Consider the following 25,141-nt stretch of genomic DNA (forward strand, 5'->3'; position numbering starts at 1 on the left):
CCTAATTCACATACACCTTAAACTTCAGGAACTGCTGCAGGCAGTACCAACTGTGGATTTCTTCTAACATGGGAAGAAATGTAATTCTCAAGTCAAATTAATTCCTACGCAGAAGTCAAAAAGTACATTCTATTAAATCTCATCTGTGTCTTGAAAATATGGTTTTAAATAAATAAAAGCTTTATCCTGTGCATAATAAAATCCTAATCCAAAAGAGCACTTCTGTCTAAAAAGAATGTGTACATCTATCATTCTGTTTCATAGTGAGAAATTTTGATCTTCAGCTGTTTAATGAACAATGAAGGGAAAAATCTAGTATTCCTCATAGCTGCTATTCACAGCTTACTAGACAAGAGAATTGCTATATTGTTTGCATCAATATCAGGATATACAACTTATGCATGTACATCTGGCCATTTAAAGGACAATATGAAATTGAGTTTTTGCACCTCACCTTTAAGAGATGCACATCACCTTATGGTTTTATGAGGTTTGTTTTGACCTTAAACTGTGACCTGCTACTAGTCTGTCTATTTAAGTTTAGTGTGACCTTGTAAAAAGTCATTTAAACAAAATCCAGATAAGTCAACCTCCACAACATTAGGAAAAAATACTCCAAATTTTTATTTCAGGATTTGAATTTGCCCCAAACCTTTGCTTTATAATACAGTTCCACCATGCCTGTTGCCTACAGTTTTCATGGTTTCTGCTGTTTTCTTCCAAGAGCCATTTTTAATAATCACTGCTAATGAATTCAACACATACTGGGCAGTACACAAGGAATTCCCTCATTAAACTGCAATAGCATTCACATTCTATGTATTCTATTAACCAGGGATTTTTTGTTTTAAAGAAAAAAGCATCGTAGGATTCAGCTTGATAGCTCAGTCCTTAATAAAATTAATAGGAGTTCAGTACCCAACTCTCCTTTGAAAAGTTTTACCACAACATCAAAAGGGTAACACGGATCCTGAAGGATTTATTCCTGTGTTTTAGAGAGCAAAGGAAAACAGACAGGAATGACCAAGAGTGGATTTCCCCACAGGACCCATCCCCAGGTAGGCTGGGAACACACCAGCACTGCTCCCTACCCTGAGCAGCTCCCGATATCCAGAGGCAAGGAAATCTCACACAATGGATAAATGCACTGGCAAATATCCTAGTGGGGGTCAAAGCAGAGAGCAGTGAGATTTTGCTAGGAAGGTAAACCACAGCAGAGATGGGGAAGAACACCAATTTAGGTCCTGTTTTTTTTTTAAAGATAGTCAGTCTATTTTCCATGAAAGAGCAGGGATTCTGCTCAGTTTACTTACCCATCCCTTGCATGGCAATTCAGCCTCTCCATTCACTGTGCTCAGCACAAACACAGAATAAACCATCTCTCTTTTCTACACTTGCTCTCCTTAAGCTTTCTTCCAAATGTAGTTTCCCTATAGAACTGAAGAGTATCTCCAGCCAATCAAGCTTTCCCTCAGCAAAACCTTTAAGATCACCTGGGTAAAGTGATTTTGTCACTCCAAGATATCATATAGCCTCCACTGAAAATTTCTCCAGTAGCAGTAACAGAAATGAAATTTTATTACTATGGCAAGGCGCAAACACGGCACGAAAAGACAAAACAGGGCCATTAGCTCAGTCTTTCTGCCTCCTCTGCATTATGACAGGCACTTTGCCATTCCACTCCAATCTACAAAACTGCTACCAATTACCGTGTTCCTGACACTATTAAAAATTGTATTAGTTCTTTTAACTGGTGTAGTGGTTGAGAGCTGGCAAACCCAAAACAACTGGCCTCAGATATTTATGGATATATTCCCTTGTGACATGCACTGTGCCTCCTATCTGCTGTTACTATTCTGTTTCTCCTCTTTTTTCCCTCACATTTTTTACATTTTGCCGCTTTCTCTTTTCACTGCCTTCACTTCTTTTCCAGTGGAAAAACCTATTTAGGCCATCCAAAAACTCTTAGGAAACACCTCAAAGAAAGCTGTTCAAGTACATTAACCTACACAATTTGCCAATGATGGGGAATCAATGTAAAAAAAAATCACCAAACAGAATCATGGTATTTGACATACCTGCATTCCTGAATAAACTGTATTCTTTTATGTACAAGACAAAGGAAGTTATGTTGTGTTGTGTTTATCTATATATAAAATGATAGGCCTTTCTTTCAATGGCCACATTCATTTATATGCAAAAAGATAGTCTTTAGAAGGTCTTACATCTTTGAAATTTAGCATGAGTGTTTCAGGACATGCTTAAACTACATTCCCCCACAGCAATAATGTGGTTTCTCACATAGGAAGAGTCAGAATGACCAAGTTTTCACTTTAATGTTACAGCTACTCATGTATGGACTAATTCTCCCTTTAGAGCCTTGTGGCAGAATCCTCCAGACCCCTCTTCCTGATCCACAGGAATTCCTGCCCCAGGTTGTGATGCTCACATAGGCAAAAGCAATTTTCAGTTCAAGTAATGTGGCCACTAGCATTCCTTCCAGCCTTCAGCAATTACATGATTCGTCCCTTGGGTTTAGAGGTTTCAACTCATCTAATGTTGATAAAGTAACCCAAAGTCCCTCAGGTGAGCTTGGTGTTTCAGGTCAGCTCTGCCCCTGCTCTCAGGGCAGTGCTGTTACACGAGTGTAAATGATGAGGTTTCCTTGCCTGGCCACTGATTTTAAGCACAAACCTCACTAAATACACTTCTGGACCATGTGCAGATAATCCAAGGAGAACAGGTTGGGTTGGAAGGGACCCTGAGCAGCCTTCTCTAGTGAAGGTGTCCCTGCCCATAGCAGGGGGCTGGAGCTAGCTGATCTTTAAGGTTCCTTTCTGACCCAAACCATTCTGTGATGGCTACCAAATACCTGTGTAATCTAACACTAGGAGAGGCATTGCTGCTAATGCAAACATCAGGACTGGAGCAGGGAGAGGCCCAGCTAGGTGTGTTTAACACTGGCAGGAGCTCTGTCCAGCAGGCACATCCTGACACAGCAGCACAGCCTGCAGTGACAGGCACAGCACAGGAGGAGCCCAGGCAAGGTGCAGACTGATGCGTGAGATCCATTCAGGCAAAAACAGCTGCAAATCTGTGGTAGGCAAGAGGTGCACTGGGGCTGCCCAGTCATACAGACCCAATTTTACCTAATTGTGTCCTGTACACATGCATTTGGTAACACAAACCAGTGCAGACTCACAGAATTCAATCATTCCAATGCCCAGAGGCAGCTCAGGCTTGGGGCTGCAAGGATGAGGGTAAGGAACTGGTGGGGTGGGAAGCTTGAGTTCTTCACCTACTTCCTCAGCCTGGTGCTGACTCAGCTGAAGGACACTTTTCCACTGCCCCAAGAGATCCTCTTCCCTCACCCTCCTGTATCACCCACAGTTTTATATTGCATTTCAGCCTGATTTCCCTAAGAATGCACTCAGGTCTTAAAGAGTTAATGGGATTGGTGCTTTCTGTTCAAATTGTGAGAAATCCTGCATTCAGGAGAGACAGGACATTTGGCAAATAGATGCTGAAACTGTTTCTAGGGACACATTATTAAGAAAAAAAGCTGAGGGAGATAGATAACTAGAGTCTGCTCATTTTTTTTTTCTCTAATTGTCAGAAATCAATGCTACAGTTTTCTTTTGTTCTCTGCACCCCCAATCCTCTGAAGCTCTCAGTTTATACTGAAAGTATTACAAATTTGTAAAATTTCTTATGAGTATTGGAAAACTGTTAGAAGTTCATTGTTTATGTAACAGGATGAAGGGGACAGAGCAAAAACCTGCAATCTTGTATCACTGGATTTACCTATTCTTAGTAAGTCAAAGATAAATGCATTCCTCAGGGGGAAAACAACAGGTTCAAATGACATTTTGAATCATTGCTTTTTCTATTAGCAACTGCCATAGAAATCCTTATCTATTGCAATTAAAACCAAAAATAAATGCTCACACGCATACCCGTACTGAGTTGTCAAGGAAAAGCTCAAGTCTGAAATAAAAAAAAAAAAAATCTGAAATGGAAAAATTTAGATGCTGATTTACTATATATTTTGGAGAAAACATAAAACTGATCTTGCCCTGGTTCCTTTTTCTAGGAGAAAATTATTTTAGAAAAGGTTCAGGGAAAAAGTCACAGCTGGGAATCAGATATCTGAGCACACAGTTTCAGCTAACACATGCTTCAGCTATTTGCACACTTTAAGGGGCAGAACAACTTTGTTCAGCCACATGCCAGCAAAACAGAGCAGAACAAAAAAAGCCTTTCTGATGCACCACAATGACAGGCCACCACAGAAAAGCAACGATTTCATAGTCTAGATTTTTCACAGGTCAGAAACACTGACAATGTTCTCACTGAGACTCGTGATTAAACAGGGAAGCAAAAGAATCAGGGCAGTCCTTTGATCGCTGAAGCTCGGTGTCAGGGTGGCATGACCACAACTTCTCTAGATGAAGTCAGTACTGCTGCTTCACGCTTTGTAGTATTTAATTCTGTTCAGCTGAAGGAACCATTGATTCAAAACCTCAAATCAGGCAGATCTGGAAGATCACCTTACCCAACAGCACCCAAAACTATCAAGATACACCCAACTATTTTCCTAGGTTACAAGAATCATTCCTCTAGTTTCTCAGAGGACAGACTTAGAATAGGTGCCCTATAAAGCACTTGTAGAGAACACATTCAGGCTGTAGACTTGTCCCCATGGCACAGAGTACCACACATACCTGCTGGCAGTAGTAAGTTAAGTATTTAATATTACAAATGCTGGTGGTGATTTATACATTTAAACCATTCTTACTTTTGTGCGAAGCAATGATATGAGCTAGAAGATAATTTTCCATCTCTGCTCAAAACTCTGCTGTGCAAAACTACTGTAACTACAAAGGACTTGGGGTTGGGTTGTTATTACTGGGGGACAGGAGGTGGGAGGTTGCTCTCTGCAATTCTTCTCACCGTCCCAACCTGTGTCTTGAGAAGTGGGACTGACATATACTGAGAGTTGTCACAAGCAGCAGACTCTCCTTACTTAATGTTCATACTGACGAAGCCCCACAGCAGCAGCAGGTTACCCCCTGCAACTTTTGTACTTAACAGGAACTCTTACTACTTTAACTTTTTTTTTAAGTCTACCTTCAAGTATTACTGATTATATTCTAATACTTAACAATGTGTACTAAGCTTTTGCCTACACAGGATGACCTTTTACTGGAAGGCCACAAAAGGAAAAAGATGTTATTATGGAAGTAAGGTGACCACCAATATTTTTCAAACAGTGAAATTGTGTACCAACATCAAGATAGTTCTGCCATTCAAATGCTTGATGTTCAAAATTATTTGGTGTATGTACTTTACATGCTCTTCTGTACTATTTTGCTCAGTACAGCCTGATCCTCCTCCTCCCCAGAACTATGGCAAAACACTCTGCATATCCTGTCCCACTGAATCATCCCTTAAACTCTTTGCCCAACAGATTGAACACAATCACACTTCTCCAAGTATCATCAATGCCTTTTGGTTTTGACTAGAAAGTACAAATACATTTCCCCATCTTTATTTCCTGGATTATTCTTAAAATATACACACTTACTTGTGCCTCATAGCCCTTCTAGCACACCAATCCCCATTTTTTTGGCCTCTCCTTTTTCTACAGCAGAATTCTTTACTTGCCTGAAATACATGGAAGAGAAGTATGTGGCCACAGGATGATCTGTATTGTTTAAATATACGACAGCAAGGCTATCACAGCTGCCAGTTCCCAAGATACTGTTTCCATGGAGAATAATTTATATTAACATCTAAAATACAGGGGCATGAAAACCCAGAGCAGTGAAGCAAGAAAACCTACAGCTAAGAGAATTATTAGCTCTATACCTGAGTGTGCTGTGGAATCTCTTACACGAAGGTGATGTCCTACTCTAAAGCCCTCATGTCACATGAGTAAGTCCTCACCTGCTTTTTGAGGATTCACTTCACTGCCAGTGAATTCAAAGCGGTGGCAGTGCTAGTTCAAAAGACTTTCCAGCTTCAAAGTTTCACTGCATTAGTTACCACAGCACCCCAGTCTATGTATCAGAGATGCAAGGAAAAAACATCTGAAACTAAATCAGGTACATTAAGCAAATGATGCTAGCACATTGGGAAATTGTATTTTACAAAATACAATTTTTCACATTTTGTTATTTGCTGGTCTCCATCTGTAGAGACCATTGGCATCTTGAGTTTTACAAACTCTTAACAGAGATTCTGGGCAACTAGCTATATTTCACCACACCAAGAAGCTTGTTTAGCGTATCTTCAACAAGTAGTATCTCCAGGTGTAACAGCTGAAAGTCTCTGCTGACTACTGAAATACATTACACATGGTGTAAAGGGCACGAAAAAACAACTCTTTTTTCACACCAAACTGCATCAGGCCAACTATTCTAGAAGGGACACAAGAAATACAGTGTTTGTCCTGCTCTGTCACCTGCCTTTCTTCAATTTGCCATCCCGTTGTTTCTTTTTTTAGTGGGAACCAGGCCAGGGAACAAATAAACTTGAGCCTGGCTTTCTTGGCTATAATGATAGAAAGGTTTTATTTGGAAGGGACTTTAAAGATAATTTAGTTCCAGTTCTCCCGCCATGAACACTTCCAGGGACGGGGCATCCCCAGCTTGTCTTGGAAACCTGTCCCAGGGCTTCAATGCCCTCAATGCATTCAGCCCTTTTCAAACTTTGGTTCTGCAACTCACTGGTTACTTTTTGTGGATTCTCATAAGATTCAGAAAAGCACGTTCACACACACCATGAAACTCCTTTTCAGCATCATAATCTACATCTGCTATCACTATTGTTTTCCTTATGAGCAGCATCTTTTCTTCTAAATCGTTTCCCTTTTTAAAGCATTTTCACAGAACAGTGGTCGCTACATATCTACATACGCCATCATTACCTTCAGTTTATACAGCTCAGTCTCACCAGTTCTGTGGTTTCCTCAGGATGGAGTTCAGTTGACAGAAGAAAAACAAAAACAGCAGAAAGACACTCACTGCACTCTGGATGTAGATACGCCTAGGTGCACTCACACAGGTATGTTTGTGTTTCTGGTTGAGCTGATTTCTCAGAACCCATTAGAGACACTAAGTGGGAGCTTGACTGCAGAATAGGCAAATGTTGCCAATAACTGCCAATTCAAGTTAAAAAAAGTTCTGATTACAGAAAAATGTGTTTTACACAGAAATGAGGAAAGTGCTAAAAGCCAGGCTGAGTGAATTCTATCTACATGAAGACCAAGAAGAAGCAGAGAGCAGTACGAGTCTGCAGTGATGTGCAGCACTTCAGTTAGGAGTTTAAATGTGTCAATGGGAAATTAAATGCTCATTACCAACTAAGAATGACTGTAAATAATTTTTTGCTTCAGGTGTTAAGATTTTTGAGGTTTTTTTTGCTCTTTCGGTTCCTCTATCCCCTCCCACATACTGCTATTTTTATACATAGCCAACACTACCAGATGTCTTTTTGTAATCTGCCACAATTACACCATTGCCCTTTTCTGATGAGGTTTTTGTTACTTCTAATCTTTTATACTATAGCTAAGGTTTCTGGTATTAGGGGAGTTGGAGAGAAAGGTGTTAAAACACAGTCTTAGTTCAGACTCCATAAATGTAAAGAGCAATTATACAATATATACTAATTTCTTTCAGAAAAATTCCCAAATCCTTAACAAAACAAAACCATTACCCTGCTACAGGATGGGATTTTGTATAGTTTTTGCAACAGAAAACAAGCATCATTTGAAGAGCTGACTGGTTTGTGGAAGGTGGAAAAAGGTGATTTGACAGTTTTGGTTTTGCACTTTATCCCATGACTCCAGTGCTCTCAGTCCCACGTGACAGTGTCTGTCAGAATGACATATGTCACTGGCAAACAACGAAATACAAACAGCAAATCAAATATAAACAGGTCTGCAGGTGGAAAGACAAACTGTGGAAACAACTATGAGCTGCATATGGATGAATGATTTAAACCCTTACAAGAGGCCTTTATCAAATATGGATCCAATTATCAACGCATAAATGACCAAACAAGCAGCCCACTGGCTCAACATATAAAAATAATTCATTAAGACAATGATGCTTGAAGGGACAGGTTTATTGTATCTCCTACACCTTTTCAGTTCTGAGCCGGTGTCCAAAGCAATAATGAAAACCTTAATCCAGAAAACATTTACAGCAAAACACAATGTCTTTGTGCTGTTAATTAAAATGTTATATGGGTCTCCTCCCGTCTTACAACTCCGGTGAGTCTCTAACTTTGCAATGGTATTTTCCATACAGTAATGCTGAAAAAACTACACTAAACACAACATAATCCTAAATAATAATTCATTTTTAATTACCTGGTATAGAATACCTTGCAAACAAAAGACACTTTTCAGATTTACTGACAGGTATTGTATTTTTTGGCAACCCTGGAACAAACAAGAAGAAAATGCAAAGAATTATTCTATAACCATGAGGGAAAGAAACATCCATCTAAATGCAGAGGATTCATATGGTAAAACTAAAGAAAAAATCCACACTTACAGCAGATTTTTTTTTTAATTCTTAGTGCAAGAAACATAACCAAGTTAATCACAGAATCAGTACTAATTAAGAATATGGAAAATTCTCCTATACAGAGGTAGAGTCCAGTGCACAAGGCTAAAACGATATTCAATAGTCTAAACAAGACTGAGCCAGGTTTTACGGAATCCACTTTTTAAAGTATCAGACTGTATGTACATACATACAATAAATAGACTATACAATCTTTAAAGTAGTTTAATAAACTTCACAAAAATTATAGTAGATGCATTGATATCTTTACATAATCCAAAGTTCATATCTCTATCACCCAGAAATGGATAAAATCAATATTCCTGATATCAAGTTAAATGGAAAATAGTTTAGCAAAGTGTTGATAAATCAAAATACGTATATTAAAGCCTAAATTTATGCTTATAAAGGATGAATTTCAAATGCTCTGAAAATGTTCCTTTTGATACTATCTGTAAAGAGGTTTCGAATGTTTTAATTTGTTATAAACACTTGCCTTACATTCCATGTTCAAGGGAAAAACGGACTTGGATACTCACAGTTCTGATGCATTGGCACAACAAGAAGTGACGAGAATTAGATTATTTTAAAGGCCCAAAGAACATCAGGAGAATTTATGGACGCAGCCTTCATGTCTCAAACTAAACAAATCACACTGGAAAGCTAACAGGGAGCCGTTTGGTTTCACTGCTTCACTCCTGTCGGTGCCTGCCCGCACAGATCCCCGGACCAGCATCGCTCTGGGGGCCAAGTGTGCATCTCTGGGCCCCCAGGCTGCTACAAGCCCATAGGGCTTAACAACACAAACATGGAATCTTTGTGGGTTACAACAGTAGTGCACAAATCAGGGACATCTGCTGCCACTCCCTTCAGTGATAGTCGCAAGGACAGATTTCAGGGAACTGAGAGCTTTCAGCTGTATCTTTCTAAACTGTGCAAAAATAAAACGGAAGAAAAAACTGGGGGGGGGGGGGGGGGGGGGGAAATTCACCCTGCGGTGTTATGAAGCAAATATGCTTATACTGAGAAGTTATTTTGTATAAAAGGTTCTTACAATTGCCAAGGGGGAACAGCCACAGTAAGAGTGAAAGAATAATAACAACAGAGGAGTTTAATAATCCAAGTTGGAAATCATATTCACAGTTCAGTTACTTTTAATTTCTATAAGCACCTACACTGAAAAACATGAGGGCTTGTACTTTAGCTTCCAAATAAAATCTCCTTGTGACAGATACCTTGTTAAGATTTCCATTCTGCTCTTCTACAGGCCTTCTCATTGGAACAATTTTTTTTATTATTTTTTATTTTATACAAACAGACTCGCTTTGATTTAAAGTAAACATATAAAAATTGAGAATATTGCTTGCAACAATGGACCTGGAGGTGAAGGAACAAACTTGTCAGGCCATACTAAAAAAAGCAAAACTCCTTCAAAATGGATGAATTCTGCTAAACTTCTAATGCTATGTAAATCTGCAAAAAGGATCACAAGATCTGTTGCAAATTTCAGAGATTTGGCCCAAGTCTTATCATCATCATCTCAAGACTTTAACAACTGTATCTTTGTATTACGGAAAAATAAATGATTCCAAGAACTCAGGAAGGCACACGCACCCAAGTATACTATAAATAAAACACATCATGAAATTACTAAGATCTTCTGATCCCTGTACACACTTTTGGTTCAGCACTATGGTCAAGTTCTCTCTTTCGAAATACAATAAAAGGCATACAAGAAATGTAACATATGCATAATAATTAAGAAGAATAATGCTAGTAAGACAGGTTACAGAGAAAAGTGCAGTGAAAAAACCCAACACTATTTATTCAGGGGCTTGTGCTACAGTAAATACAGACTTTGTATTTCCTGCTGTGCAAGGGGAAGAATTTATCCTGGGAAGCAGCAATGAGGAATGCAAAAAAATGCAAAAAAACCCCCAAAAACCAAAAAACCAGCAACAACAACAACAACAAAAGATTTAAAGAGAAACCTTTAAGATGGAACTCTCCCAACATTATTCCTCTAGTGCACAGTCATCTGACTACTTTTTTTTTTTCATGCTGCCATTTCCCTTCATGAGTACAGTATAATAGAAAATGGCAGAGTTCTTAAATATTTTTCTGCCTCTACTTCATTTTTTTGTTTCTTCTTCCAAGCACCTGATTTGCTGTTTCCTCAGAAAAGTGTAAAGCTGTTAGTGGAAGTGAGAAAATGTTGCCAATCTTCTCTCCCAAACACCAATTTCTCTCCATTTCTCCTTCCGTTAGGTATTTCACTCATGTGCTACACAATGGGGAGGCACTGTAAAGGCAGCTTGACAGATTTAAAAATAAAAAAATCAAAAGTCTTTTTTTCTTTATCCCCCCGCCCCCAGCCCACTCTGAAAAAAATGGATGGATGAAACAGTACGTCCATAGGAATATTCCAGTCTCCTCTGTTAGGAGATAATTGCAGGGGACCATCTAACCACAGTCAGATTGTCAGCACTGACCGACCGCTTCTTTGCAGCTTTCCTGAAGTCCTTGTATTTATCTTCACATAGGCGAGAAATGGCCTGCAAGAGAAAAGATGAAAAAATCCTCAACTGCATTGCCCACAGGTAAAGCACGAATAAATGCAGATTTCTATGGACAGGTACAATTACAAAGTCACTTCATTAAGCAACACATGAAGATATTCCTCAAATCCTAGTTTTCATTTCATTAGTCTTGGAAAGAAGATTTGCATTGCCCCACATGACAGCTTCAAGAAAAACTCAGCATGCATACCCCTAAGCCTTTGCTTTGCAGGTGAATCACCACAAACCTCACTGAGAGAGTTGACAATGCTTATCCATTTCTACAAGGTAACTGATGTATCATCCTTCATAGGTGAAAATCATGCAAAACTTAATAAAACAACTTTAGAAACTGAAAGTGTATTTGGATAATTTAAAAACCTGATGGCTCTTAAATTTCTTATTTCCTAAAAATCTTGCAGTAATTATATTGCTCTCTGCTGAGAAATGGTCTTGCAGAACACTTGCCCTGCTTTGCCTCCTCAGCTGATGTTAACTCACCTTTCAGAAGCAGATGATCATTTCTGTGTGACCAGGCTATCTTATGTATAGTGCCAGAGGGAAATGAAACTCATATTCAGAATAATTTAATTCACATTATAAATACACAGTAATTTTTAAACCTTTTGAAGAGAGAGACAAACATTATTCAACTGTCAACTCATTTTATGCTACACTGGAGTTAATGTTTCTTCTGTTTTTAGCAAAGTTTAAAAATAGCAATTATTATGGACCTTGCATGCATGAATTTACTGTTCCCTAAAAGAGCCTGTCTGTTAGAGTTCATGAGGCTGGGACAGACTGTGGCTGGCATCAGTAGAGATGTTAACTCTGGCAATCAAACTGCAGAACTGCAGAGAAAGCTCACTGCAAGGAGTACTCAAGGTCAAATTAAAAAATGCAACAAACTAAAGCAGCATTTTTTATTTACTCAGGAATGCTTTCAAGTTGTGCCTTAAGATGTTTAATAAAGAGTACTGTACAAACAAACCCAGTAGAAGTGTTTGATTATATCACAAGGCATTACAAATAATTAAACATCCTGACTCCATGGATCGTAATTTTCTCTCTTGATCTTTACATCTGTACCACAGCAAGCTGTAGCAGTGAAGAGTCCTTTAATTTGAATTGTCCTTCAAAGACCAGAGGCAGGTATGGCAGAAGCACACAACTCCTACATCTGAGAACCTGTTCACCTAATGCTCTGGTCAAGCCAGCCACAAAACATCATTAAATTATAAAACAAAACAGAACTAAACAAACCCTAACCCCAAAACAACATAAAATCTACCACCATCAAGAGAGCAGTTGCTACTTTTTAGCTGAAAACTGCATATTTTTATTAAGACTACTCTTGAACAGTTTTCCTTCATGGTGCACATGAAGACAACATAATAAAATAACATAAGTATTTATATTGCTTTTTAGACTGTAACTTCATTCACTCAAAACTGCTTACTAACATTTTACTTAATTTAACCAGGAACTTGATGGACTAAGAGAGTTTATGTAATTCAATCAGATTTAAAATTCAATAGGTTAAAAATGTTTATTAAATAGTTTACATAGTTTATATATATAATATATACTATAATATATACTATATATATTATTTAAATTCATATATCATATAATATTGTTAAATAGTTTAAAAAATGTTTATTATGAAATAATATGCCAAAGCACAGAATGACAAAGGGGTGTCATGAGGTAGAGCTCAGCTTCTTTCAGCTGCCAAATCACACCATTACCTTAGGCATCAAACAGTCAGAGAAGGTAATCACCTCAAAATTGCATGTGTGACACAGTAAAATTTCTGTTCTGGCACTTGGTCAGACAAAATGAAATGTTGCTTGGAAGTGGCACTTAATATCTGGCATCTCTAGGCTATGCTGATGAATCATACGGATAAGAAACACACTGCCATTTAAAGCAGCTCTGTATCTAAAGATGCCTCTTCATTTGCAAGTTATAAAATCAACATTTGGAGCATATTTGGCAAGGTAGTTAGTCAACTTTACTATCACATATGGGGAAACAAAAGCAGAAAATTGTAAATATTTATTATTGTCCTTCAGTTAAAATAAATCAAAATAACTTCAATCACCTTTCTATCATCTGATAGTTCTGACGCTTTTATTTCCAGAAAAAGAAACCAATTACTGGCAGTTGCAAGGGACCATTCCTCATGTCAAATCAAAACATTCTTAAAAGCCAACAACATTAATCCATCACGTAAAATTTTGTTGGACTAGTCTGTAATGTATGCATTCAGCTAGAATGCATACACATATATATTGTTCCACTATATCCATGCATACAGAACCGAAGTCAGTTCCTCTGCTGAGCTATATGACTCTTCCAGAGATTCCATCACTGGAGGAAGGGACAAGTAAGGAGAAAGAAGGCTGGAAAAACGCCAGCAGTAGCAGTAATAGTAGAAGTAGCAGTACAAATTTTGGCTGTATGCACGTTTGTGCAGGGCAGGAAAGCAGCACAGCTGGTTATGGGCTCACTGTCAGGAATGCACAAAGGCACAGACTGAGTGCTGCACACCCTCCAAAACTGAAAAACCAGAGGAAACTTAGCAGGGACAAATAGCAGGTGGTTCTCCTTAACTTACAAAACATGAGAAAAGCACAACTGGTTACTCCTAAAACCCAAAAAGATGAGTTTTGCTCTTATGCTGTTCCTTTTCCTCCTGAATTGGAGGGTTCTGAACATACAAACACACAATTGCAATTGAGTCACTGTGACATTGGAAAGCTGAAGAGGTATAAAGATACTTCTCTGCTTGTAACTTACACATTTTTCTCCTGGTTTTGTCTGTTTGATCAATGGCACTCTATCTCTTTAGGGTCAAGAAAACTGCACATATTTCAAAGGGTTTGAACTATGTGCTCAAGTACCATCCTAACAATAAAGATCTGAGACAACATATAGGCAGCTAAATTGGGAGTGCGTTAATGGATGCTCTTAGAAAATCTAACCTTGAAACTAGCACAGTGGTAAGATCACAAGCAGCAATAGGACAAACACATTTTGTCTACTTAACCCAAAGAGGAGAATCTGACTCATACTGAGCTCAGTACATGGGAGAAAAACCAGGTGCAAGAGGAGTAAATTAAGAAATGGTTAAGGTTAAGGGTTAAGGCTGGACACCCAACAACCTTCTTGGCAGAAAAATTCTCCCATATTAGACTACAGTTCTCAGGAAAAGCAAAGGAAGCCCTGACATTTGACATAATTAAAGGGAAGAACAAAACACACTATAACATATGCTGTTTGGAACAAACAGCATTGGCAGGTGGACAGACTGGATGATCCAATGAAAGCTTATTTGCCATTTTTAACTCGCCTGATTCCACAGAACAGGGAAAAAACAAGAGGGGTCATAAAAATGGTTTCTGGCTACTAGGTGGACTGGTAGAACAACTCTAGGACACTATTTCACAGATAATTAAAAGGTAAAAAAAATCCTTTCATTTTGTCATTTTTAAATGACAAAGCTGCTTTTAAATTGTCAGTTGTGAGAACATTAAAGAAGAGAAAACATCTGCTGCAGATGCTTGAGAAAGTGATGTAATTTTTAACAAGTACTGCAATCTCTCGTAACACCTCTAAGCTGATGGCTTTTGCCCAGCATTTCCTTTTGATTTTTGATGAGGTATATTTCTTGCTAGCCTTGTCCTTGGTCTTTTTAAGGTGTATTTTTTTTAATCATCATGGGTATGTCAACTTCATGATATATGCAGAAATCGCAGTGCAGATTCTGCCATGCCAGATCTAATGCTTCTTCTTTAGATACAAAAAAAAATAGCTTTAAAATACAAAAGTAGCAAAAATATAATATATCTAGTTCTCTGCAACACCTTTTGTGATCTCAAATGCCAGTAAATTGCTTTGATCTTAGGACTTGGCAAGGTCTTTTTAGTTTATCACACAAGGAAAATCCTTCCACTGCATGAATACATTTGCTGTGAGGCTGTTGTCTTTCATCACAGACAGCAGTTTTCTCTTGGTATCAAAAATATCACAGCCACGTGGTACTACATCTACTCCACTTGACAATCCAGGCAACTGTTTTAAAACAGAGTACTCTGGTCTGAACAGCACACAAGAGACTAGAGAAGTGCTGCAAATGCATTTTGATGACTCTTGGCAAGCTAAATGCTTAACTGTGCTCAGGGAACTGGGCTATAAATTATGCTGTCAAGTAGTTTCAAGGACACACTAATGACAACCACGTACTGTCAGGGAACAAGACAGTTCCCCTCCTTCTGGCCACAGAATACAGAGGCAAGGAGGTGGCAGACCAAGCTGGTTTCACAGCAGACACTCTTCCTTGACCCCGAAGACATCCTCTGACTAGCAGGGTTATTTACAGCCAACTTGTGCTGGCAGCTCAAAGCACACCCAATGGGGAAATTTTTAATAATGCAGATTTATTGAAAAAATATTCCATTAGTTCTTTTTAAATATGCCTTTTCTTTAGCAAGTACAGAAGAACTACCAGTATTCTCTGGCTATTTACAGTCATTTCCCATTTTTCTTTTCTTCTAAGGTTTTAGGAGCTATCATTGTTACATTCATTTGTAACCAGCTGTTATACACTGTGTGTGATATAGACTGACAGTTTAAAGAAACTGTGGGCTAAATCAAAAAGTAATTCACTTGATTTTGATATAGGTAATAGCACTTAATATCAAGACCCCCATAACTCAGTAAAGCACCTCTTTTCAAGTCAGATTACAATCCAAGTGAATTTTTTTTAATATTCTCTTTAAAATAAACAAAATCTGATGCAAATTTAGATCACACTCCGTACTGAGAATGAGATTCTTATGGGAGCTACCTGTGAAATTTAGGAAGAATACTTAGAAAGACTGGGAAATACAACTTAAGTGAAATTTGCTTTGATTCTTTCTCCACCACTTTGAACTCCCATTAGAGTCACAAACAAGTCAATTAACCTTCCCACACACCATTTCCCCCCCACAAAAACGTGCGCAGAATTGCCTGCCTGTTCTACAGGAGCACTAGGAATTTCAGAACATGCAAAGCTCAGTCTAACCCACAGGCAAACAACCTCCAGTGCAAGGATGTTATGTAATTAAAGATGTGTGCTGTTAAAAGCAGCCAGCATCTAATGAAAATTTTCAAAATTAGTAACAAAATGCACACCCAGTGGAATAATGCCCATATTTGAAAAACATATCCAAAAAATTAGGAAAAATATGTTGCAGTCTTGAAAAGGGCCCACAATTAGCAGAAAATTTAAATTCCTCTGGTGTCTGTGGTATTCAGAGTGCCCAGTATTTCAGAGGTCCAGACCACCCAACAGCGCTTCTGGCATATGGTATATCCAGATCTCATAAGCATTCATGACTTATTCACTGAAGGCATGTGTTCATTTCTGCTCTCCCTTTACTAAGGAAAACACCATGGGAGATAACAAACTTGGATCCACATGAAACTGAGCACTTGCAGATGAAGAAGAACATGGAATAGCTATTTTCAGCAACATTTGTTAAAATTCTGTCATTTAAGGTGGATAATTAGTTTTAAGAAACCAAATGAATGAATAACACTAGACTAGGAATTGAATAATTACAATACTTGTGGGTACTTTCACAAGACCAATACAGAGAACTGCAACTGAAAAGAAATAGGCAAGGTATGAAGCAAACTGGGTCAAAAAGCATAAAAAAAAATATGAAAATCAGGCTCATGATATTCTAATATCTCATGGGAGTATCTGGGAAGAGATGGGAGAAGGGAGAAACAGCACATATTCCCAATCCCTTTATATATTGAACACTGAGCAATCTAAAAAGAGTCTTACCTCAAGTTTATATGCCCTGTCCCTGCTGAGGGGCTCCAAGGGAAAACTCAGGTTATTTGCTTCTGCCAGGGAACGCAAATCAAAATAATACTTGGCATAAACACTGGAGGGAACATTAATATTGAACTGTAACAGCTCAAGAAACTGGCGTTCTAGCTCGTTCCTGTGGGAAGAAGATAAACATGGAAACATATTTCAGACTGTGCATTTTGAGTGTAATTTTACTTTAAATTGAAAATGGTGTAAGTCAAGTTCTTTTTTTATTCTTGCCAGATGCAATTATCCCAGCCTAAGGTCTGACCTTCCCTACCAAGTTCTATCAATGTACTCACACCAGTGAGGAATATGAGAGAGGTTGCACCTTGCAGCTGTTACTGCAATGCCAATCAAATCCAGACACAAGGTGCTGCTAGTGAAAGGGCACCTTTATCAGTTTAGCTAACACAATTTTAGAAAGAAAACGTAGCAGGGAAAAAAATTTCTCATAGTTTCTGCTTTACTTCCACTAGGTGGGTCTGCACACACAGCTATACCACAATAACACACAAACACACACACACACACACAAACACCCCTCCCTCCCCTAAATTTGTCAGGCTTCTCTCATAAATGCTGCAAATTACTGTAACACATAAATTGCTGAAGAACTTATTTACTCCCTGCAGCTCTTCATAATCAACCATTTAGAATTAGTCATGGGAAACCTGAATTTTTCATCATACTCTCTTTATGAACATAATAAAGCAATTTTTCCCTTAGATGTGTAACCAAAATTCACAGTGGTGATCACAGGTTTTCCAGTACCTAACCCAAACATGTTCATCAAAATTCCATTATTACCTACACCAATACAGTAAAAAGTACATTGTGAAATAAGCCAACTAACAAAAATTAAGGACTGGAAATTTTCATAAACTGCACAGTAATCGGATCTCCTACTTAATACTCATGCAGGTACATATGATACATTCAAAACAGCGATTTCAAGATATGATAAAATAAAAAAATTAATGGGTGGTGAAAGCTATCAATGTTTGCTAAAGAGCCCAGAGACTGCACTGCTGTGCTACCAGTGGGCACTGACTGATAATTATATTGTCTTTAAGATACATTTGACTGCTGTACAAGCGTGTAAGGAATATGAAATAGAAGTTGCACAGTTGGCAATAAAAGAGGAATGAGCTGAAGATAAAAAGTACTGGTACAGTGGCTTTTCAAACATGAATTCTTTTTCTACTTCTCACTCTTTATGCTTATATAATTCTTACATCATAATCATTGTCCTTCCTTATCCTCACTCTCTGTGCTGAAATTCTATAATAATGATAAATACTAATTAATACTAAAAGACTAACTAAAAGCTGGATATAGAGTCTTTGGCTCAAATTCCCATTGTTGAAGATTCCAACTTAAAAATCCAAGTAAAAAAGTTATACCTTAAGATGTCTATAAATAGAAAACAAAAATTACCTTTACATGTTCTTTTATACTGTCGAGGTTGCACATTCTGCAAGCTAAGCCCGAAGTTCTATGTTTATTGATAATATAAAGCCTATTGTACTGACAGAAGACATTGGCTGTACCCCTTTTGAAGAGCACCTTCCAAAGTCTGAAATACACACCCTCAGATTCTTATCCCCTGCCTCCAAGATGTCAAAATTGGATCAGTAGATTAGCTACAGATCAAAAAGGTCAAACACATACAAGTATTTCTTATTTAACTTATGTAATTTAACTAACCACCACACCCTTCTTACCCCATACACCTCCCTCAGACTGCTTTAGCCTACACTTTCCTGGGCAATTCCTCAGAAATTCAATGTAATGCCATACATGACTACAGGTACCCGTGGCATTTCAGTCCTCCCAAGTTCTCTGCTCACTTTCAGACACAGCTCACTGCACTGATGCTGACTTATAAAACCCTAAAAGGTCTGCTTGATGTTCCACAAGATAGTTACGCTGAATGATTCACACAAATTGAAGATTTTGACCTAGAACTCTTCTTGTGCCTTACTAATAAAATGAAAGGCTCTGTTTTGCTTAGAGCCAGACACTTCAAAATCATTATACTGTACTGTCCCAGCTAAATAAAGAAAAAAAATTCCACCACATACCACATTTCAGATAGGAGGAAAACAAAATTTTAAAAAACTGACAGCAGGAATATAAGCACCAGAATCTTTGCTGGGGGATTCACATGGAGCCCTAAACACAAAGTCCATGAACCAGATCACCAAATACATATAGAGAGCTCAGGCTCTTCAGAGGCTTCTGGGTTTCCAGTTTGTGAGAACCCTAAAATCTTTTAATGAAAGGGTAAGAAGCTCAAAACCTTGAGGACAAGGACCCATCACAGTTTGGCTTAGGGAATGTGCAGTACAGAAAGGGTCTGATGTTGGCATGGGTCTGCCATGTGAGTACTGGTGTTACATAGCTCAAGTGCAGCTTCTAACAGTAGCACCATCACATGGTTTGTCAGAAACAATAACCTCTTTTTTTGTTTCCTTTCATACCACCTTCAAGAAAAGTCCTGAGAGTTAACAATTTCAAACCTCACACTTATAACCATTCCTGATTAATAATGTCATATGGCACAGTCAAACCTGTGACTCTACTTCAAGCTGTTCAGCACTTGAGCTCATGTCCCAGCTTCAGGAACACTTTAAAAGTGCCCAGATTTGCCTTAGAGGAGAACTGAATGGAGGGAGGCCCATACTGCCAGTGAATACTCAAAAAGCATGAGAAAAGCATCAAAGGGAAAAGTAACTGCAAAACCACTTAGATTCCACTCAATCAGCTAAGGACGCATTAGCAAATTATTATTCATAAAATAATACTGCGCACAGAAATGTGAAGACCCTGCTTTTGGTTCTTGTCCATCTTATCTCCTCTTTTACTTTGGAAACCTCATTCTGTCTGGATTTTTAACATCTTGAAAACTAATTCAGCAGGATACTGGGGGGAAAGACATCAAATACCAAAAACATCCATTTTAAATAAAGGCAATAAATAACTGGGTGATCATCTAAAGGCCATTAAGATAATTTCCTTTCCTGCCTTACATGTCCATCTACATCCACATGGAGAATCAGGATGACAGTAAATGATGCTGAAGTGAATACATGCAGGGGATTTTTATCAAACCATACATTTAAATATTCTGTAGATGTGCTTTCATTATTGTGCATGAATATGCAGTGTTAAAGTACACTTCAACCAAAAAACAAATATAAATTCATGTCTTCTACGTAAGCAGCTCTCAAGCTGACCTCATGCTATCTATCAGCATCCACCATGTTTAGATACAAGACAAATACACAAACTTCATATCATCTATGAAAGAATTTCCCATCACCCTCACAGACACAGATCTTGGCATTCATTGGTAAAGATAAACAAACTGTACTCACATGTCTTCAACCGTGATATCCTTCAGGATCTGGCAGTAATCCACGTTCCACACTGCCTGGTCATCCCAAACTTTAGATGCCAGAAGAATTGCCCCCAGTACTATTCGCTTCCAGTTTGCTGGACAAATATCTATCTCTGCATAAGTTAAGAGTCTTTCAAGATATACCTGTGGAAACACATCAACATCAAGACTAGATCTATTTTGCTATTAAGTAGAAATGAAGAAGAAAACTACTCCCATTCTAGCAATTCTAAAGCAGTAATCTGCTTTCAAGATCCTTTTATTATAAAAGTTGTTAATGCCAGTCTCAAAACTTGATGTGATAAACCCACTTTAGTTGGCCTTTGCCTTCTGATCCTATTACTCATTTCAAGAGGTCAGACACCAGACTCCTAAATACACCATTTATTCTTTAGCTGTGATTTCCCCCCTAAAACCAAAGAAAACCTTAACATTATCTTATAATTCTGTAAAACAATATATCGCTAATTGTTAAAAAAAATTGTTATCCTTTTTAAGGAAGGCAAAATGTTACTTAAGCACAAAATTCCAAATTATCTGTCAAGCCCATTACTGAAGATGGAAGTTTGACTGTTTACTTAGTGGATCATTCTGAAAAGACCCTGATGTACAAAATCTGATATCATGAGACTGTAGAAACACAAATCTCAGTAAGAAGGTGGCACACGGATCTCCCCAGCATCTGCACTACCTGGGGGCTCTGTGCAAAACGCTGTCTTTTCCTTTCTAGACAGCCTGTGTAAACAAGCTCCTTACACTCTATACTGCACAAGACAATTTGTCAACTTTGCAAGCAAAACTGCTCCTCAAGTAATGAAAATGCATCATTCCCGGGAGTCATCCCTAGGAAGCAAAAAACTTCTTTAAATCAATACACTAATGCTGGGAGCTTCATAAGCAGAGAGCATATGGAAGCTATAATATTATGCCACTCAAATTAGCAGATGAACTTGCTTCACATCAGTGCAGAATTTGACTCTCTACTGTTAATGCAAACCTTTTAAATCTCAACTTTTCACATCCTGTAATACTGGATTTAGAATGAATACTCCACATGTATGGATATATAAAGCATCCAAAAATAACAAAATATACCTGTTCTTATGTACAGCTCTAGCTTAGAAAGAGAGAGAATAGAAAAACAACTAATTAAGGATTTTGTGGGGGTTGAAATTCAAAGGTATTTTAAGAAGAAAATGTAAACAGGTAAGAATTATATTGCAAGGAAAGACACAGAATCATGGAATAGTTTGGCTTGGAAGGACCTTTAAAAGCCATCTAGTTTCAACCCTCCTGTCATGGGCAGGAACATCTTTCAACAGATCAGGTTGCTCAGAGCCCCATCCAGCCTGGCCTTGAACATTTCCAGGGATGTGGCATCCACTTCTCTGGGCAACCTGTTCCAGTGCCTCGCCACCTTCACAGTAAAGAATTTCTCCCTAACACATAATCTAACCTCTTTCATGTTAAAGCCATTTATAGCCCTTGTCCTATCACTAAAAACCCTCATGAAATGTTCCTCTCCAGCTTTCCCATGAGTACTGGAAAGTACTGGAAAGCTGCTGCAAGGCATCCCCAGAGCCTTCTCTTCTTCAGGCTGAACAGCCCCAGCTCTCTCAGCCTGTCATGGCAGAGGTGCTCCAGCCCTCTGATCAGCTTCATCACCCTCCTCTGGACTGGCTCCAGCTGACCCATGCCCTCCTTATGTTGGAGACCCCAAAGCTGGATGCAGCACTCAGGTGAAGGGGGCAGAGGGACAGACTCGCTCCACCTGCTGCCCACTGTGCTTTGGATGCAGCCCAGGACACGTTTGGCTTTCTGGGCTGTGAGAGCACGCTGCCAGGCCATGTCTAGCTCCTCCCCAGCCAACACTTCCAAGTTCTTCTTGGCAGGGCTGCTCTCAAGTCATCCTCTGTTTGGCCTGAATTTTGTGCTTGGGATTGCCCTGACCCACAGGACCTTTCAGCTGGCCTTGCTGAACTCCATGAGTACTGCACAGGCCAGCCTGTCAAGCCTGTCAAGGTCCTGCCTGCACGGCAGATGAAATTACATCTCACGAAAAAGGCGGCCACTATTTTCCCACCAGCACATACTTGAGAAATCAGAATTAAAAATTAAACAGGAGTTTGATAAGACTCTATTCCTACACCTACTTCATTACCATACTCCCAATAGCATGTTGAGGGCTGTGAAAAATCACTCTCGCTTCCTTGGTGATAACTTGGCTTGACTTCAGACACATAGTTTGCTGTAATGAGGCTTTTTATCATCCCTCAGTAAAACTGAGGATGATAAACAGCTCTCCATGAGTAAGGCACTTAGTGTAGCTTTCAACTCCTTTCTTGAATACGCCTTAAATGAGCATTTTATTTTTTTCACTTGCTGTGGCCTCCTTGACTCAGGCTTGGGTTATATGTTCAAGTAAGAGAAGGCAGAAAAAGAACAAGACTACTTGCAGCAAATACTTGTAAAAGTTTAATAAGGTCCTCAGCCAGTGTGAGAACTCACTGTAATCTAGGATTTGTGACCTCTTCAGTGTATCTTTGGGAGACATTAGTGTAGGTCTTCAACTTTTAATCAAGCTCAGCCAGCTACATACACAGTCTTTCTTGTAGCTCTCCCTGTCTCTCCCAGAGGGAACACACTGACAACAGATCAGGAAAGTTAGGCTGGTACATACCTGAGCTCTCGCCCTGCTAATGCAGAGCAACCTCATAACAGCAGCACACACAGAGCCAAGTGAGGTGTCTCCAATGTAAATGTGCCAAAGTTCCTTATTTCTGATAAATGGAGCTGGTTTCATTTCAGAGCATACAATGAACTAGTGGGACACAGTACCAGCCCCACGATGTCCCATGATGGGATGTCAGAGTGGGACAGGGAGAGTCTGCCATGCACTCACTACTGCAGGGGGTGCTTCTGGCTGCTGTGAAGATGTGCTGAATCAGGAGAGATTTTGGGAGCAGGGCCAGGTGGCTCCCAGCCTGTTTGAAGAGGAAGGCTGGCGGGGTGGTTAATCACTACACCACTCATCCCAAACAAACTCATGGCTGGTGGGAGAACACCACCTGCTTCTGCTGGCAGAAGCCAGCAAGTCTTCCCACACGCAAAGGGAGGCATGCTCCACCTCATTAAAATTAAAAAAAAAAAAAAAAAAATCACTGAAAATGTTGGCCCTGTAATGGTAAACGTGAGATACAGAAATACCATTTGTATACAATTATGTCTACACATTCAACAATGTCTTAAACACAAGGGTCATTTTCTTAAATATGGGCTTTGTATCAAACAGATGGGGATTTTGAGCGTACTATGTCGTTCGGTGTATTTGTCTCTTGTAATGAATTTCACTGGCCTAATTTTCAAAAGCAAAACACTTTCTACATCTTTAGAACTAGTTGCTATGGAGTAATATAAAGCTGAATTTTAAAATGTTACAATAGAAATAAATATTACAACTTGCATTCCAGAATGCTGGAATAAACTGATTTATATGGCAAAAGATAAAAAACGCAGAAGAAACAATGTGAGAAAGACTATTTTTCTTTCTTTTTTTTAACATAAGTCTAGGAAGTATCCCTCTTTTTGATTATTTTGGCAGGTGTTCCTTTATGAAACTAGAACTAAAGAGCTTTTAGTGTCCAGAGGTTAAAATATTATTTGCCTCCACCAAATTTTAACAGCTGCATCCATGCTCAAGAATAGAACTAAAGCTTAAAACAAATTGAAGCTGCTGCACCATTCTTACTTTTTTACTTGTTGTTACATTGTTACTGCTTCATCCTTTGCAGTGCCTGAAAGCAAGCTCTTGAGGCAGACCTTTTCAGTACTTCAATATTAAACATTCCCAAAAGACTCAGGTTTACTCTGCCTTAATTTAACAACTAGCTCTGCTCAACCACTTTCATAGCATTCAAGAGCCATCTTCATCACACTGATCATTGCCCATCAGTTCTATCACTGCATGTATAGGTATTTTTAACAGAATGATAACCAGACTACTTATACAGATTAAAGTCACTGATGTGACATGACCAAAAACTTTCAGTGGTTTCAGTCAAACAACACATACTTCTGAATTCTTTCCAGCTTGCAAAAAACAAATACAACTCGGTGTTAGTAAAAACAATATTCAATATTCAACAACAATATTCAAAACTCATTTGTACCATAATTCAAATCCTAGCTGAAATGAAAACACAATTCTGATTGGGAAAATGTCAATGGTCATTGGTCTGTCAATACATTTTTTATTTACAAACTCAATACCTCAGAGTCTGGTACCTCCATTATAGCTGACATTCCGCATTTGGGAATGAACCACATGATTTTACATGACTGTCAGTCTAACAAGCTTTGATGGACAACAGCTGCATGTCATTGAAGACATTTTAATAACTAAGACATGTCAGAAAGCACACTGTATGCAGTTAAGATTTCAAAGGAAAAAGATTACATTATTATTTTCCATCTCTTCCCACAGATTAACACAAAGATTTCACAATGACTGACCTTTATACTTGAAGTATCAGCAAATAATTATTTAATCATAAGTAAAACCAATTTGGTGATTTGCCTCTGTTAAAAATTAATTTATCTGAATGAGACTTTATTTCTACTAATTAAATAAAATTACCACTCCATGGGTATAGATAATCCCAAATTGGCTGGAAGTTCAATGAAATCCGGAGAGGTTCATCAGCTTAGATGCACCACAGGAATGTAG

At 38.6% G+C, this 25,141-nt stretch overlaps 1 protein-coding gene across 5 annotated transcripts in view; it reads right to left on the bottom strand.

The window, feature by feature from the left end:
• Window positions 1-11,014: 11,014 nt before the first annotated feature.
• Window positions 11,015-25,141, bottom strand: part of CCNY (cyclin Y) — a 115,685-nt gene continuing 101,558 nt past the window's right edge. For all 5 annotated transcript variants that reach the window (XM_062494058.1, XM_062494025.1, XM_062494042.1 and 2 more), the window contains 3 exons: window positions 20,393-20,559; window positions 16,980-17,142; window positions 11,015-11,131 (listed from right to left, as the gene is read on the bottom strand). In XM_062494058.1, coding sequence (XP_062350042.1) covers window positions 11,015-11,131; window positions 16,980-17,142; window positions 20,393-20,559 — 447 coding nt within the window. The remainder of the gene's footprint in view (window positions 11,132-16,979; window positions 17,143-20,392; window positions 20,560-25,141) is intronic.

Source organism: Cinclus cinclus, chromosome 1, assembly GCF_963662255.1.
Source record: "Cinclus cinclus chromosome 1, bCinCin1.1, whole genome shotgun sequence".
Classification (NCBI taxonomy): Eukaryota; Metazoa; Chordata; class Aves; order Passeriformes; family Cinclidae; genus Cinclus; species Cinclus cinclus.